We start from the raw sequence: 13,610 nt of genomic DNA, 5'->3' as shown, positions 1-13,610 counted from the left end.
AGACGTAACCCACAAGCATGGGCCAGCCCTGTCCACAAGCATGGCAACCATTGTCTGCTACCTATAGCAAAGGTTTCTAAGCTAAAACGATGGCTGCATTTTTCAAACGGCTGGAATGGTCCAAAAGTTATTTTGTGATGTATGAAAATTGGTATGGGATTCAGATTTCAGTTTCCTTAGGACTGCCTATCTTCCCTTACTGTCTGTATCATATTGTCCACATAAGCTGGCTGGAAAGCCAGAGGGAGGAGACATCTCCCTTCAGACTGCAGCTCCACTCCGGCCTCTCTGATTGTCCTTTTGGGATGGAGGAAGTGCCCTCTCTACTTAGCGAACTGAAATTAGTGAGCATAGCAGAATACCATCAACATAAAAAAAAAAATGCAAGCACAGGGAAAGTGTGCACGAACTCCAGCATACCCTGTTGGGAAGCTTTCATGGTGCCGTCAGACTGACATCCTGGAGCCTGCCCGAGAGCTAGCGCTCCGGACACCAATCATAAGGTGAGGAGCCACGTTTGCCCTGGAGTGTCTCTGATCCTCGTGGCTTCCCTCAGCTTGGCCCAGAAATTGCCACAACTTGAAAGCCAGTTGAGAGCCTGCGCCTTAGTCTTGCCGACAGAACGCAGATTCCCTGGTAAAGTCAGGCTAGGCTGGGGGCCAGCGTGAGTCACACAGGCTCTGTGTGAGCATCCGCCTCAGGGTCTTAGTTTCTCTCCCTGTTTTTGTGACCAGTTATTTGACCAGAAACCACTTACAAAAGGGAGGCTTGCATGCAGTTTGAGAGGAGAAAGTCAGTGAGGTGCTGGAGGTTGGGGTGGGGAGGTAAGCTTGGTGGAGGTTTGAGACTGCTGGTCACTTTGCAGTCCTGAAGCAGAGAGGGAACAGGAAGTAGGAGAAGCCTTTAAAATGTCAGAGCAGTCTCCCAGAGCCCCAGTTCCTTCAGTGAGGCCCCGCCTCTTAAAGGTTCCACAACCTTCCCAAACAGTGCTACCAGCTGGCAGCCGAGGGTCCAACCACCCGATTCATTGAGGGTCATTTCATTTTCAAGTCAGTGATCTTCTGCCTCTGTCTAGGGAATGATCTCAGAGCTGAGAGTACGCAAACCCCCCCGGGTGAGCCCTGTGCACTGCCTGGATGAAGATGAAGATGATGATGACCAGGTAAGTCATGGCGGTGGGGTGTCAGGAACCGGTGTCTCCAGACACTTTCCTCTGCCTTAACTTTCCATTTTAGAAACCTGGGAATTGTAAATGTCAGAGACTGACCCCCTGCACCCCCCACCAGTGACACAGTGGGATGGGGGGGTCACCCTTTGGAAAGTGCATATATATGTACTTGGTGTTGTATGGTGTGCGTTTATGGGAGGGGGAGTTATGTCTGTCTGTTGTGTGCTGTGTGTGTCTCCTGATACGTTTGCTATGTGTGTCTGTTGTAGGGTGTGCAATTGTTCTTGTTGTCTGTGTGCTGTGTATGTCTTTTTTTTTTTTTTTTTTTTTTTTGGTTCTTTTTTGTTCTTTTTTTTTGGAGCTGGGGACCGAACCCAGGGCCTTGCGCTTCCTAGGCAAGCGCTCTACCACTGAGCTAAATCCCCAACCCCACGTATGTCTTTTGTGCATGTCTGCTGTTATCTATATGCTGCGTGTTGTCTCCGTGTGTAGTGTATCTTTTATAAGTGTGCTGCATGTATCTGTCTTTTGTGTGTTGCTGGTGTGTTTGTTTTCTGTATGTTGTGTGTCTCTTGTATATGTGGGGTGCATACAGTGGGGTCTGTATGGACCACATCTCTGAGTGCCCCTGTTGTCTGTGTATGCACACACGCACACGATATCGTAGCATCCAAGGAAACTGTCTCTTGCCAGAGGATGGGATTGGGGGTGGGGCCATGTCCCAGTGGAGATAACACGCTACGACACCACCAGTTGTCTTGGCAAACCTGGCTGTGTTCGGCTGTGAGCAGTTGAGTGTGTCTGTCTTTCCTCGTGTTACTTTTTCCAGAAGAGAAATCAGAAATGTCATTGGCTTCTCTCTGGTACCAAATACGAGTCTCTAGTGCATGGGCAACGTTTGCTCCTGAGAGCGCTGCCCACTCTCGGTGTCTGCGTGTCCATTCCCTCCAGGCCACCTTGACATTGAGATGTCACTACAGGTTCTGGGGGCCCAGGTGGTAATTTTCTTCGGGATTTATATTAAGTTAGGTGTCTTGGTGGGCGGAAGGGTTGGTCTCTGGCCTTCCCAGAGCTCCTGGAGGATGCTGGGAAGAGGAAGCATGGAGGCAGCCAGTCCAGGGAGGTGGTGGGTGAGGACATGATTGGGAACGCTTCCACTCCACACATGCTTCTTCAGTGTCTGCCTGGACCGTAGCTGCTTAGGGTCCTGCCCACCCACCCTCCCTGTCCCCTGAGGATGGCATCCGAGGACAGAACAACCATGTCATGTAATCAGGCGTGCACAGGCCTGATTACAACCTTCTGGTGGCCTGAGCAGGGAGTCTGGTTGTTTTTGACCCAGCGGGAGACTTGTTGCTGTCCGGTTGATGCCCTGTCATTGTGTCTCTGGTCCTAACTTCCTTCATTGCCCTCCCACCCTGCAGGCATCTGGAGATTTTGGAAGTGGCCTTGAAGAAAGCAGCAAGTTACACAGGCAGGTGAGTTGCTGTATTGGCCAGGGCATTCCCTGGTTCAGGCAGGGAGGGGCACGGTGTGTGCATAGCGTGTACAGAGGTGTGTATGATATCCCAGATGTCTCTCTGTCATGCAGGTATGTATGTCCAGCAGGGACCAGTCTGACATTGGCCTTGAGCAAGCTCTAAAGAGAGCTTTCTCTTTTTTCTTTCTTTCTTTTTTTTTTCCTTTTTTTTTTTCCTTTTCTTTTTTTCGGAGCTGGGGACCGAACCCAGGGCCTTGCGTTTGCTAGGCAAGCGCCCTACCACTGAGCTAAATCCCCAACCCCTAAAGAGAGCTTTCTCAGCAGAGATGGCCCAGCACTTCTGTCGCTGCTGTTGGCTGCTATGAGACCATAACTGGCTTGTGTCTAGCATGAGGACAAGACAAGTGGCTTTGTAGGGAAGTTTCTGGAAACCCACATTGCATGCTCTTTTAGTCCAGACTCCAGAGAACCCAGAAGGACTCCAGATATGAAAAGGATGTTTGACTGAACCTCCTGGGCCCCTCCGTGACCCCAGCATCTACAGTGCAGAGGCTGTCTTTAAGGCGGACCTTGGGTGTCAGCACCAGAAAGACTACAGGATGCTGAGTGGCTCAAGGGTAGGGGGTGGTCCATTCCCAGAAGAGGTGTTGGGGACCGCTTGATATGTGTACATTCGGGTAGGGACAGGTAGATTCCAAGGACGGGGGATGCAGACATCTTGGACTGCATTCTGTTGCCCAACAGAGTTCCGGGACACGATCCAGTGACATGGCGGGCTGATTATATTCCCATTCAAGGTCCAGTAGCCTCTACGTCCCTTGATGGTCCTAAGCCGTCCTCCTCATAGCCGTGGGTTAGATTTGCAAACTGTTGCCTCTACACAGGGTACCCTGGGCACGGCAGATGTTGGGAGTACAGATATGCTTATGAGTGGGTGCCGTGCCAGCCGGCATAGCCTCCTCTGTGGATCAGAGGCTGCTAATAACTAGTTTGAGCATTTACAACTCATCCTTTCTTGTAACCTGCTCACTCCAACTAGGAGCCTGGCCCTGCTGCCACAGGTGACTGTGAGGGGCTAGGCCAAACTGGGGATCCATGTGGAACTGGGGATCCATGTGGAATCTTCTCTTTGGGGGAATTAAAGCCGTGGGCTTCCAGTGTCCCATTCCCACCCAAGTCTGTGACGCCTGTGGGATGACCTGTCATACCATATCAAGAGTGTCTGGGGGAGGCCTTGTTCAGGCCCCACAGCGCTACCTCAGCCAAGGTTACTCCCCAGGGCCCATCTACCCGGACTGCACAGTCACTGATAGAAAGTTATGAGGGATCTAGGCCATGTTGATGTGGGGCACCAGGTCCCCCTGGCTGAGTATGTTTTGAAACTGGGCACATGGCAGAGGGTCTTCAGGTTAAACCAGCCTCCTCCGTGTGAGCAAGAAGTCAGCTGTGGGCAGTGTTTAGACTAGAGCTGAGTCTCGAAGAAAACATACCTGCTCCATATACCCTTCGATGACACCAGAGGACCTCACTTGGGCCACCTCTGGAGCTATCCAGCCATAGGAATCTGGACTAGACCAGGGGAGGCTCTTTGTCTTTGGTCCTCTGGCAGTTAAGGACTCCTGAGGTCTATGACTCCAACCACAGGCTATTGAAAACCCATAGCATCTACCTCTGTAGAAGTGTCTTCCAACCGGAGCGATGGTTTTTCTTTTCTTCCCCAAAAGCCTGGCAAATGTTTTCCTTTTCGTAAGCCGCAAACCCCAAAGCCAGGCAGAATTGATAGTTCACTCGCGCACGTCATAGCTGCACCCCTGAGTAACAGAGCCGGGTGTCCCGCTCTCCTCCTGCAGGATACATATCTACGACCCGGGCTCCCCCAGCCACCTCCTGTCACTTCCCCGCCCTTGGCTGGAGGCAGTGCCACCGGAGATTCTAGGACAGAAGAAAAGGAGGAAGAAGCCGCGGTAGATTCTATAGGAGGTAAAACCATTCCGGATGTGTGTGTGTGTGTGTGTGTGTGTGTGTGTGTGTGTGTGTGTGTGTGTGTGTGTGCAGGCACATATGCATGTGTGCATGTATGTGTGCATTCATGTGTGTGTGCGTGTGTGTGTGTGTGCAGGCGCATATGCATGTGTGCATGTATGTGTGCATTCATGTGTGTGTGTGTATGTGTGTGCGCAGGCGCATATGCATGTGTGCGTGTATGTGTGCATTCATGTGTGCATGTGTGCGTGCGTGTGTGTGTGTGTGTAGGCGCATATGCATGTGTGCATGTATGTGTGCATTCATGTGTGTGTGTATGTGTGTGTGTGCAGGCACATATGCATGTGTGCGTGTATGTGTGCATTCATGTGTGCATGTGTGCGTGCGTGTGCGTGTGTAGGCGCATATGCATGTGTGTGTATGTGTGCATTCATGTGTGTGTGCGTGTGTGTGTGTGTGCAGGCGCATATGCATGTGTGCATGTATGTGTGCATTCATGTGTGTGTGTGTGTGTGTAGGCACATATGCATGTGTGCATGTATGTGCATTCATGTGTGAGTGCATGCATGTGTGCATATATGTTGGATGAGAGCTGTTTCAGAGCCAGAACTCTCCCCATGTGAAGTTTTTCTGCCTTCTAAGAAGGTCCTGTTCAGGCAGGCTCCTGGCTGGGCCCCAGGAGAGTTCTGAATCAGGCAGCTGTGACACATCCTTTGTCAGAGATCTTGGCCCACACTACACTGCCTTTGTCTGTCATGTATAAGACCCTGCCCAGAGATGGCATCTCCTGGTTCAGGGCCATGCACTTTTGCTGGGAGGATGTGAACTGAACCAAGGTGGGGATGATGGGAGGGAAGTAATGTTCTTAGTCCAGACCTTGCCGTGGCTCAGCATATAGGGTTGAACATGTTTCCCATGGGAGCCACTGTCTGGGAGACCTGCACAGGGCCCCTGGCCTGTAGGAGACGGGGACGGATGTGAAGTAAGTGTGTGTGTGTGTGTGTGTGTGTGTGTGTGTGTGTGTGTGTGTGTGATAGTCTCTGTGTTACTGGGTACCAGCATATGCTGGGTAGCAGTGTAAACATCTCCCTCTACCTTACAGCTCTATAGGATTGAAATACAGTGGTGCAATGATTGGGCTTCTGGGAGCCCCCAGGGCTTCCAATCCTCTAGAGAGAACAGGCTATGGCCCCTCCTGATGCTATCAGGGCTCACATACTCAAAGATCTGAGACACGGGGTCTAGATTTCCACGGGTCACCACCTATGGCCACCTACCGTTGTTAGTACACAAGCCAAGGAAGGCTGAGCAGTATTGACTTTCTGACTGATGGGCAGGGTCTTAATCCCGCCTGGGCTGTGTGGGCCACGGGCCTTGAAGTGAGGTTTGCCTTGACTCCCATCTTCCTGCGTTCTGGGGTCCCAGGGAAGACGAGAGAACACAATCCCTACTCTACCAGGTTTCCCTGGGCAGCCCCACCCCGACACCACTGCTCTGGCTGCTGTCACCACAGACGGGTGGGTGGCTTTTCACGGAACGCGCCTGTGTGTGTGTGTGTGTGTGTGTGTGTGTGTGTGTGTGTGTGTGTGTGTAGCGTGTGTGGGGTGGTGGGGTATGCAGACACAGTAAGTTGCATCTGGACTTGCTTGGTACTGCGTCCCTTTTATAAAAAAGCTAGTCCGTTGTTGACCTGTCATCCAGTGTGGACAGACTATGCAGATTTGCCCATTTGCCTAGCAATGGGCATATTCACTAGGTCCAGTTTGAGGCGGTTTCAGAGAAAGTTATTCTGGGGTTTCTGTATCATCAGGAGGTTTGTCTGTTTGCCACCCACCCTAGTGTGTGTGTGTGTGTGTGTGTGTGTGTGTGTGTGTGTGTGTGTCTGTATGTATGTGTGTATATATATATATATGTCTCTACCTTACCTTTGATGGTCTTTAGACATCACTGTCTCATTGATGGGAGGTGGCCTGCCTTGTTCTCTCTCTTTCTCTCTCTCTCCCACTCCCTCTCCCTTTCTTAATTCCTTCCTACCCTACTGTCTGGGGATGTGTATGTGTGTGTGTGTGTGTGTGTGTGTGTGTGTGTGTGTGTGAGTGAAGCTGGTCTTGAACCTGTGACCCTCCCGTCTCAGCCTCTCAAGCGCTAGGCTTACCGGTGTGAGCCGCATCCCAGTGTCATTTTCTTCACGGCATCTCTAGAAAAGAAAAACTTTCGAATTTTTGCTGAAATTCAAAGATCCCCCCCTGGCAATCATCTAAATCAAGGGGATCCGAAGACCTATTTTTTAATTCTTTAAGAAACCGTTTCCCCGCTTGGCTATGTCACTGTTAAAAAGACCCCTTTCCCTGCTGAGATCTGAGACTCTGAGACTCTGAGACTCTGGGATGTGGAAAGTCAGCCTCCCTCACCCGAGTCTATTTCTGGGTTCTGCTCTGTGCTGTGGGTCTCCATGCGGGTCCGTCTGTACCATCCCCCTCTGTCTCTCTGAATCTTTGCCCTTCCCTCTGAGCCGTGGATCTCACTGCCCGTCTTGACCCCATCCTCATCAGGTGGCTCAGCCCTCCAGTCTGCTCTTTGCCTTGCAGTTACAGGGGTTTCGCATGCTTGCCTGACTGCGGTTGTTGCCATTCACACATCCTCAGAGAAGGAAAAAAAAAAAAACCACCAGAGTTTTGATGGGGATGGGTTTGGCAGTCTTGTCATCTTGGTGATGACTCTTGAGACCCATTATTACATTTTGCCTGGGCCTTGTTTGATTTCTCTTAGCAATGTTTGTATAGTTTTAAATACCCTGGGGGGCATCGCTTTCAGGTCTGCTGAACCTCGAGTTCTCAGAAACTCTTGCAGCTGCAGGGAGAGCCCATGCTGCCCTCTTGTGGTCAGACTTGGTAGTTAGCTCCTGCAGTTGGGGCAGTTCGGCTGTGGTGGATTAAGGTTGGGGGAAGTGTGTCATCCTGATCAGGTGTCTGGCTTACTCTTCACTAAGCCTATGACCGGGTGTGGGCAAGACCATCAGCATGCCCCTCCCCCAGAGAACGATCTCAGCCTCATGAGCTAGGAGCAGCATCCCCCAGAACCCCGAGAGCAAGTAAGGGGCCCCAAGCATGCTTTTTGTGTGACTCTAGGTTTGGCCACTCTAAATTGCCACTGCAGATCCTCAATCCTGCCAGCCATGGAGCTCAGTCAGGCATAACTGTGTGAGCATCAGTTCTAACCCAAGATGAGGGCTCTGTGCCCCAGCCAAGGGTCCAGCAGACTCTTCTAACTAGTGTTCAAGAATTAGACCCTTCTCTTGTTCCCCAAAAGATACGACGGGTTGACAACATATATTTTCACTGTCTGCCATTGGTGAGAGGTTGTCAGCAGCCTCTAGATGTCATCCCGCAAGCCTCTCGTTAATCATAAGGGGACGGCAACCCAAGCATGCAGTAAGGACCTATCGTGTGGTTCCAGTGACGATACTCTTCTGGGCCATGGCTGAAACCCATGATTTTGGGGAGGCAGGGGGAAGATGGTAGTGTTGGCCGACTTCCACTCCAGGCTTGGGGGTCACTCCGTGGTGTTTTCTGTCTCTGACCTTTGAAGTCTTTAAGTGTTTCTTGTCTGTACACATCTATAAAAGCCATTCTCAGCTCAAAGGCTGTCCGAAACCAGGCAGCGGGTCTGAACTTTGGCTCTGACAGCACTTGTGGGTCGAACACATGAGTGAAATGAAGCCATCACAAGAGGAGATCCTGGGTTGGTGTCTTTGTGGTTCCTGTTCCCAGAGAAGAAGCCAGGGGAGGACTGGGTGTGGGCTATTTATCAAGAATCCTCATTATCGGGGTTGGGGATTTAGCTCAGTGGTAGAGCGCTTGCCTAGCAAACGCAAGGTCCTGGGTTCGGTCCCCAGCTCCGAAAAAAAGAAAAAGAAAAAAAAAAAAAAAAAGAATCCTCATTATCGAGGCTGGGCTCCCTGAATGTGGCTGTCTTGTGAGGGTCGAATATTCAGGACAGAGACCTCGACACGTTCCACAAATGTCCAGACAGTGCTGCAGAGGGGGAAATGACATGGGTGTGTGCCTGTGTGTGTGTGTGTGTGTGTGTGCACACGCGCACGTGTATGCGTGCCTATGCCCCTGCTTGTGTGCCTGTGTGGGTGCATACATGCCTTTATGTGTCAGAGGCACAGTGTGGATGATGGGGTCTAGGTGAGCCCTTGGGGCTCATCCCTCAGGATTCCTGCTGGTTTTCTGTTACTCAAATTGCATGGTTGGTGGAAGAGGGTTTTGATGGTGGAGTGTTCAAACCAATCCAGGAATCTTCTCGGGAGTTTCAGTTGTCCCTGGGCTTGCTCTAAATGGTTGCATGAGTCTGTGTTGACTCGTTTTTTTTTCTCTCCTGTTGCCAGTGCTAGGTGGCCATTCCCCTTCACCATTCCCGTGGCCCCTGTCCTTGGGGTTTTCGGTGGGTGGACAGATAAGTGGCCATTCCCGTAGCCTGGGTCCCCTGGGCTATGGATGAGTGGAAGAACAAGGTTTGGGAGTAAAACTGAAGGCCTGGGGCTACTGGAAGCCTGACAGGACCATCTCTCCCTCTTCCCAGCTGAGAACCTTCCTGTCACAGATTCAAGCGGTGTGTGGGACGGGGATGTCCATAACCCTGGAGGTGGCTTGATAAAGGTGAGGTCATTTCCCTATGACCTTGTTACAGGGCACCCAGGAACCCTTAGTGCCTCCCATGGGTCTCAATGACTTTCTGAAGCCCTCAGGATCACACTCCCTCTCCCAGCCCGCTGCTCTGTGTTCTGCACACCCTGCCCTTGCAAACACACCTTGCAAATCTCCCTGCCTTGAACCCTCCCTCCATACCCCGCTCCGTACCCCCCTGAAGTCCTCTCTTATATTTAATGCCCAGAGAATGTCGCAGTGGTGTGAGGTGAATTGGTCTGTAGGTTGCTGCAGCCTATGTCTTCTTTGGTCCCTAGGGAGGTCTCAAAGGACAAAAGGGAGAGCCAGGTGCTCAAGGTCCACCTGGCCCAGCTGGGCCCCAGGGTCCTGCCGGTCCAGCGGTACAGAGCCCCAGCTCACAACCTGTCCCTGGAGCACAAGGACCCCCGGGACCTCAGGGGCCACCAGGGAAGGATGGCATTCCAGGAAGGGATGGTGAACCAGTAAGTGCTGGCCTCTCCTTGTGATCTGGGTGGGAGCTGAGGTCTCTGACTGGGGCTGGTGGGAGAATTGTTTGGAATCAGAGCGATAGCATCCTTGGGTTGAGGGACTTTAATTCTGTCTCCTGATGTGTACTGGGACTTGAAGGTGATTGGAGCATGGAGGCCAGGCATGCCCAAGGCAGCCCTGGACCTAAGCTCTATTGCAGAAATGCTGTCTGTTGTGGGCCTGGGGTCGCTCAGAGACTCACCATGACCATGAGTAAATTTCAATAAGAAGAGGCTTCATTAAACACTGGTGCCAGATACTCAACAACACCAGGACTGCAGAGGAAAGCCTCCCATAGAGGCAACATATAGTTATAGCAGTTCAAGGTAAAAAACAAAACAAAACAAAACAAAACAAAAAAAAACCTACAAGATTACATGAAATCTGTGCACTTGAAGGCAGACTCTGGCTTTTAATATATATGAATTAATAAATATAGTTTGATTACAAAGGCAGAAATAGCAGTAAGCCTTACTTAGGATTGATTATCTTACTAGAACAACGAATTTCATAAAAATCAATCATTTAAGAATAGTCTTCAGCCTAGTGGTGCCGGCAGCATGCCTTCTCTATGAATTTGAGGCTAGCCTGGTCTACAGAGCTAGTTCCAGGATAGCCAGGGCTATACAAAGAAACCCTGTCTCAGGGCTAGAGAGATGGCTCAGCGGTTAAGAGCACTGACTGCTCTTCCTAGAGGTCCTGAGTTCAATTCCCAGCACCCACATGATGGCTCACAACCATCTGTAATGGGATCTGAGGCCCTCTTCTGGTGTGGCTGAAGACAGCTACAGTATAATACACACACACACACACACACACACACACACACACACACACACATATACATACATATCTTTAAAAAAAAAAGAAAAGAAAAAGAAACTCTGTCACAAAAAATAAAACAAACAGAATACTCTCCAGTGTCTAGGGCTGGGGCAGGGTGGGGGGAGGGAAGCGAGCTGTTAGGGCCTTATACGTTAGAGGCATTTCTTGCTTTCTGGACTTTCAAGCATGGTGAGTCTAAACTTTAAGGGCAGTGTTAACCATTACACTGTCTGGAGCACATGGTTGTCCAAGTTCTCAGCTTTAACCCACAGGGGGTCGGAGGGCCATTGTTTTTGTGTCCAGTCTTAGGGACTTGCACCAGGACCACTTCCATTAATAATGGCCTCTCTTGGATTTTACAGGGCGACCCTGGTGAAGACGGGAGGCCGGTATGTTTGCTTTTTCTCTGCACCTGACATTATCCGGTGTTTACATAGGATCCATGGGCCATCTGCCTACGGCAGAGGGAGGCAGGCTACTTGGGCTGTACTTTATATCTATCCATGCCCGTGTGACTTCCGAAGCCATGAGGTGGTGTTTGCAGATGCTCAGAGGGGAGGAAGCACCACAAAGCGCCAGGAAGCCAGCATTCAAGAGGGGAAGGGGGTGCAGTGCTGAGGAGACAGGGTCCTTCGGGCTGCCAGAGTGGCCTCAGGGAGCTCTTTGTACCTGACAGAAAGTCAGGGCAGGGCTAAGAAAGCATACAGCCCAAGCTCAATCATAACTGGAGGTTTCCTGGAGCCCAAGGTGTCCTTTGAGTTTGTGCATAAGAATATGCTGTGTGCACACATGCACACGTGCACACACACACACACACACACACACACACACACACACACACACACACACACACACACACACACACCCTGGACATACCAACTAAGTTCCAAAGAGGACATATGCCATTGTCCAGGCATTGTGATAAGACTCAGTGGGCACTCTCCATAGGCAGTGCTGTCCCTTTTAAATCCTGGCTTTTTTCTCTGATGTTCCTTGATTGGCATGACCCCTTCTGGCTAATTCCAGCCTCCATGGACGGTCTTATCTCCCATCTGCCCCCTGTTCTGGAATGAGGAGCATTTGGGGCTCAAGAATCATTGTGTGAAGGGAGAGAGTTGCTTCCCTCTGTCTAGCCCCTACCCTTGTCTTTTAGGGTGACACTGGACCTCAAGGCTTCCCGGGGACCCCAGGAGATGTGGGCCCTAAGGGTGAGAAGGTAAGTATGTGCAGACAAAGGCGTGGCCTCTTTCCTGTCTCGGCTCCTGACTGAAAGTGGGGACCCTGTGTTCTCAGTGTGATAGATCTGTCCTATGTTCCAGGGAGATCCTGGTGTTGGGCCTCGAGGACCTCCAGGACCTCCGGGACCACCAGGACCCTCCTTCAGACAGGACAAGCTGGTAAGTTCCACCCTTGGCCTCCTCCACACCAGGCCCCAGTACTCAACCTTAGGAACCAGCTCCTGCAGGAGCTACAGTGTTGGTTTAAGAGAATGGGGCTCCCACTACACAATTGGGATGATGTCTAGGCTGTGGGGACAAAGATGTCTCGTCTCCCATCTCAGGCGTTTTTGGTTGGTTAGGGGACAGCTGGGTAGTGCTCCCTGATAACTCAGGACAGCGTCCTGTGATGCCTTCTCTTGCCCTTCCCTCAGACCTTCATTGACATGGAGGGATCTGGTGGTTTCAGCGGAGACCTAGAGAGCCTCAGAGTAAGTGGCCACGCCCCACTGTCACTGGGCACGTTGTAGAGTGTGATGGCTGAGACATCACTGGGGACCCTCGGGGGTGGGACAAGACTAGCTGGGGGTGTGACCACTGCCCAGCAGGGACCATGTATTCTATGATGGTTTATCTCTCCCGTCCAGGGCCCACGAGGCTTCCCTGGTCCCCCAGGTCCCCCTGGTGTTCCAGGACTGCCTGGTGAACCAGGGCGCTTTGGGGTCAACAGTTCGTACGCACCAGGACCTGCAGGCCTTCCTGGTGTGCCTGGGAAGGAAGGGCCTCCTGGTTTTCCTGGTCCCCCGGTAAGTCATGCTGCTTACCCTGCCCCAGAGCACCCTCTCGACTAGGAATGTGGGGTGTGGTCATGTGAGGTTTCTTGCTAGTTCTACCTCAGGACTCCCATGATCCTTTGCAAGGTGGAGATGGTTCATATTTGGGTGATGGGGGTGGGGAGTAGGCTACCCTGGGGTGGTTCTGGGGTGCTGACCCACTAGCTAACTGAGCCATACATTTAACCACTCGGGACTGGGTGGATGGGAGCCTCCCACCTTAGTTTCCCCAGCGAATCAGCGGCTCACAGAAATGATCTCCATCCTGTGGTGGTGCCTTCTAAGCCTTGCGCGCACCTTGTGGGGGAAACAGTTTAGATCCTGGTTCTTAGGAATTCTGGTGGCCAGCCATTGCCTGCTCGTGGTGGGTCCCATCCCAGCTCATCTCATTGTTCTTCTGTCTCCCAGGGACCTCCAGGCAAAGAGGGCCCACCAGGAGTGGCCGGCCAGAAAGGCAGTGTTGTAAGTCAGCTCCTACAGGGGGATGTCACCACAGGGTGGTGGACACTGCATGCTTTGGGGGTCAGCAGAGGGTGCCTGCCGTAGGGGGAGGCCATCGGGCATGACCTATGTCCTCAGTTTAGGACGATTCTTGGTACTGGGGCCAGCGGGCCTCGGCCTAACTTCAAGGTCTCAGTGTGTGTTTCTTACCACTGTAGAAGGACTAGCAGCTTCATTGCATTAGAAAGGGTTACTTCAGGGGTTGGGGATTTAGCTCAGTGGTAGAGCGCTTGCCTAGCAAGCGCAAGGTCCTGGGTTGGTCCCCAGCTCCGAAAAAAAAAAAAAAGAAAAAAAAAAAAAAAAAAAAAAAAAAAAAAAAAAAAAAAAAAAGAAAGGGTTACTTCAGGTTTCCGTGTAGTTAGATTGATAGGAGTCTTCGGAGGCAGGCTGGCCTCTGCTAAC

At 51.5% G+C, this 13,610-nt stretch overlaps 1 protein-coding gene across 2 annotated transcripts in view; it reads left to right on the top strand.

The window, feature by feature from the left end:
* Col18a1 (collagen type XVIII alpha 1 chain) overlaps positions 1–13,610 on the top strand; it is a 61,339-nt gene that overhangs the window by 24,271 nt on the left and 23,458 nt on the right. For both annotated transcript variants that reach the window (XM_032888739.1, XM_032888738.1), the window contains exons 3-13: positions 1,076–1,162; positions 2,593–2,646; positions 4,499–4,628; positions 9,219–9,295; positions 9,601–9,786; positions 11,020–11,046; positions 11,811–11,873; positions 11,977–12,054; positions 12,309–12,365; positions 12,522–12,680; positions 13,116–13,169. In XM_032888739.1, coding sequence (XP_032744630.1) covers positions 1,076–1,162; positions 2,593–2,646; positions 4,499–4,628; positions 9,219–9,295; positions 9,601–9,786; positions 11,020–11,046; positions 11,811–11,873; positions 11,977–12,054; positions 12,309–12,365; positions 12,522–12,680; positions 13,116–13,169 — 972 coding nt within the window. The remainder of the gene's footprint in view (positions 1–1,075; positions 1,163–2,592; positions 2,647–4,498; positions 4,629–9,218; positions 9,296–9,600; positions 9,787–11,019; positions 11,047–11,810; positions 11,874–11,976; positions 12,055–12,308; positions 12,366–12,521; positions 12,681–13,115; positions 13,170–13,610) is intronic.

The sequence above is a fragment of the Rattus rattus genome, chromosome 18, assembly GCF_011064425.1.
Source record: "Rattus rattus isolate New Zealand chromosome 18, Rrattus_CSIRO_v1, whole genome shotgun sequence".
Lineage (NCBI taxonomy): Eukaryota > Metazoa > Chordata > Mammalia > Rodentia > Muridae > Rattus > Rattus rattus.
This window is presented reverse-complemented; position numbering and strand designations above follow the sequence as displayed.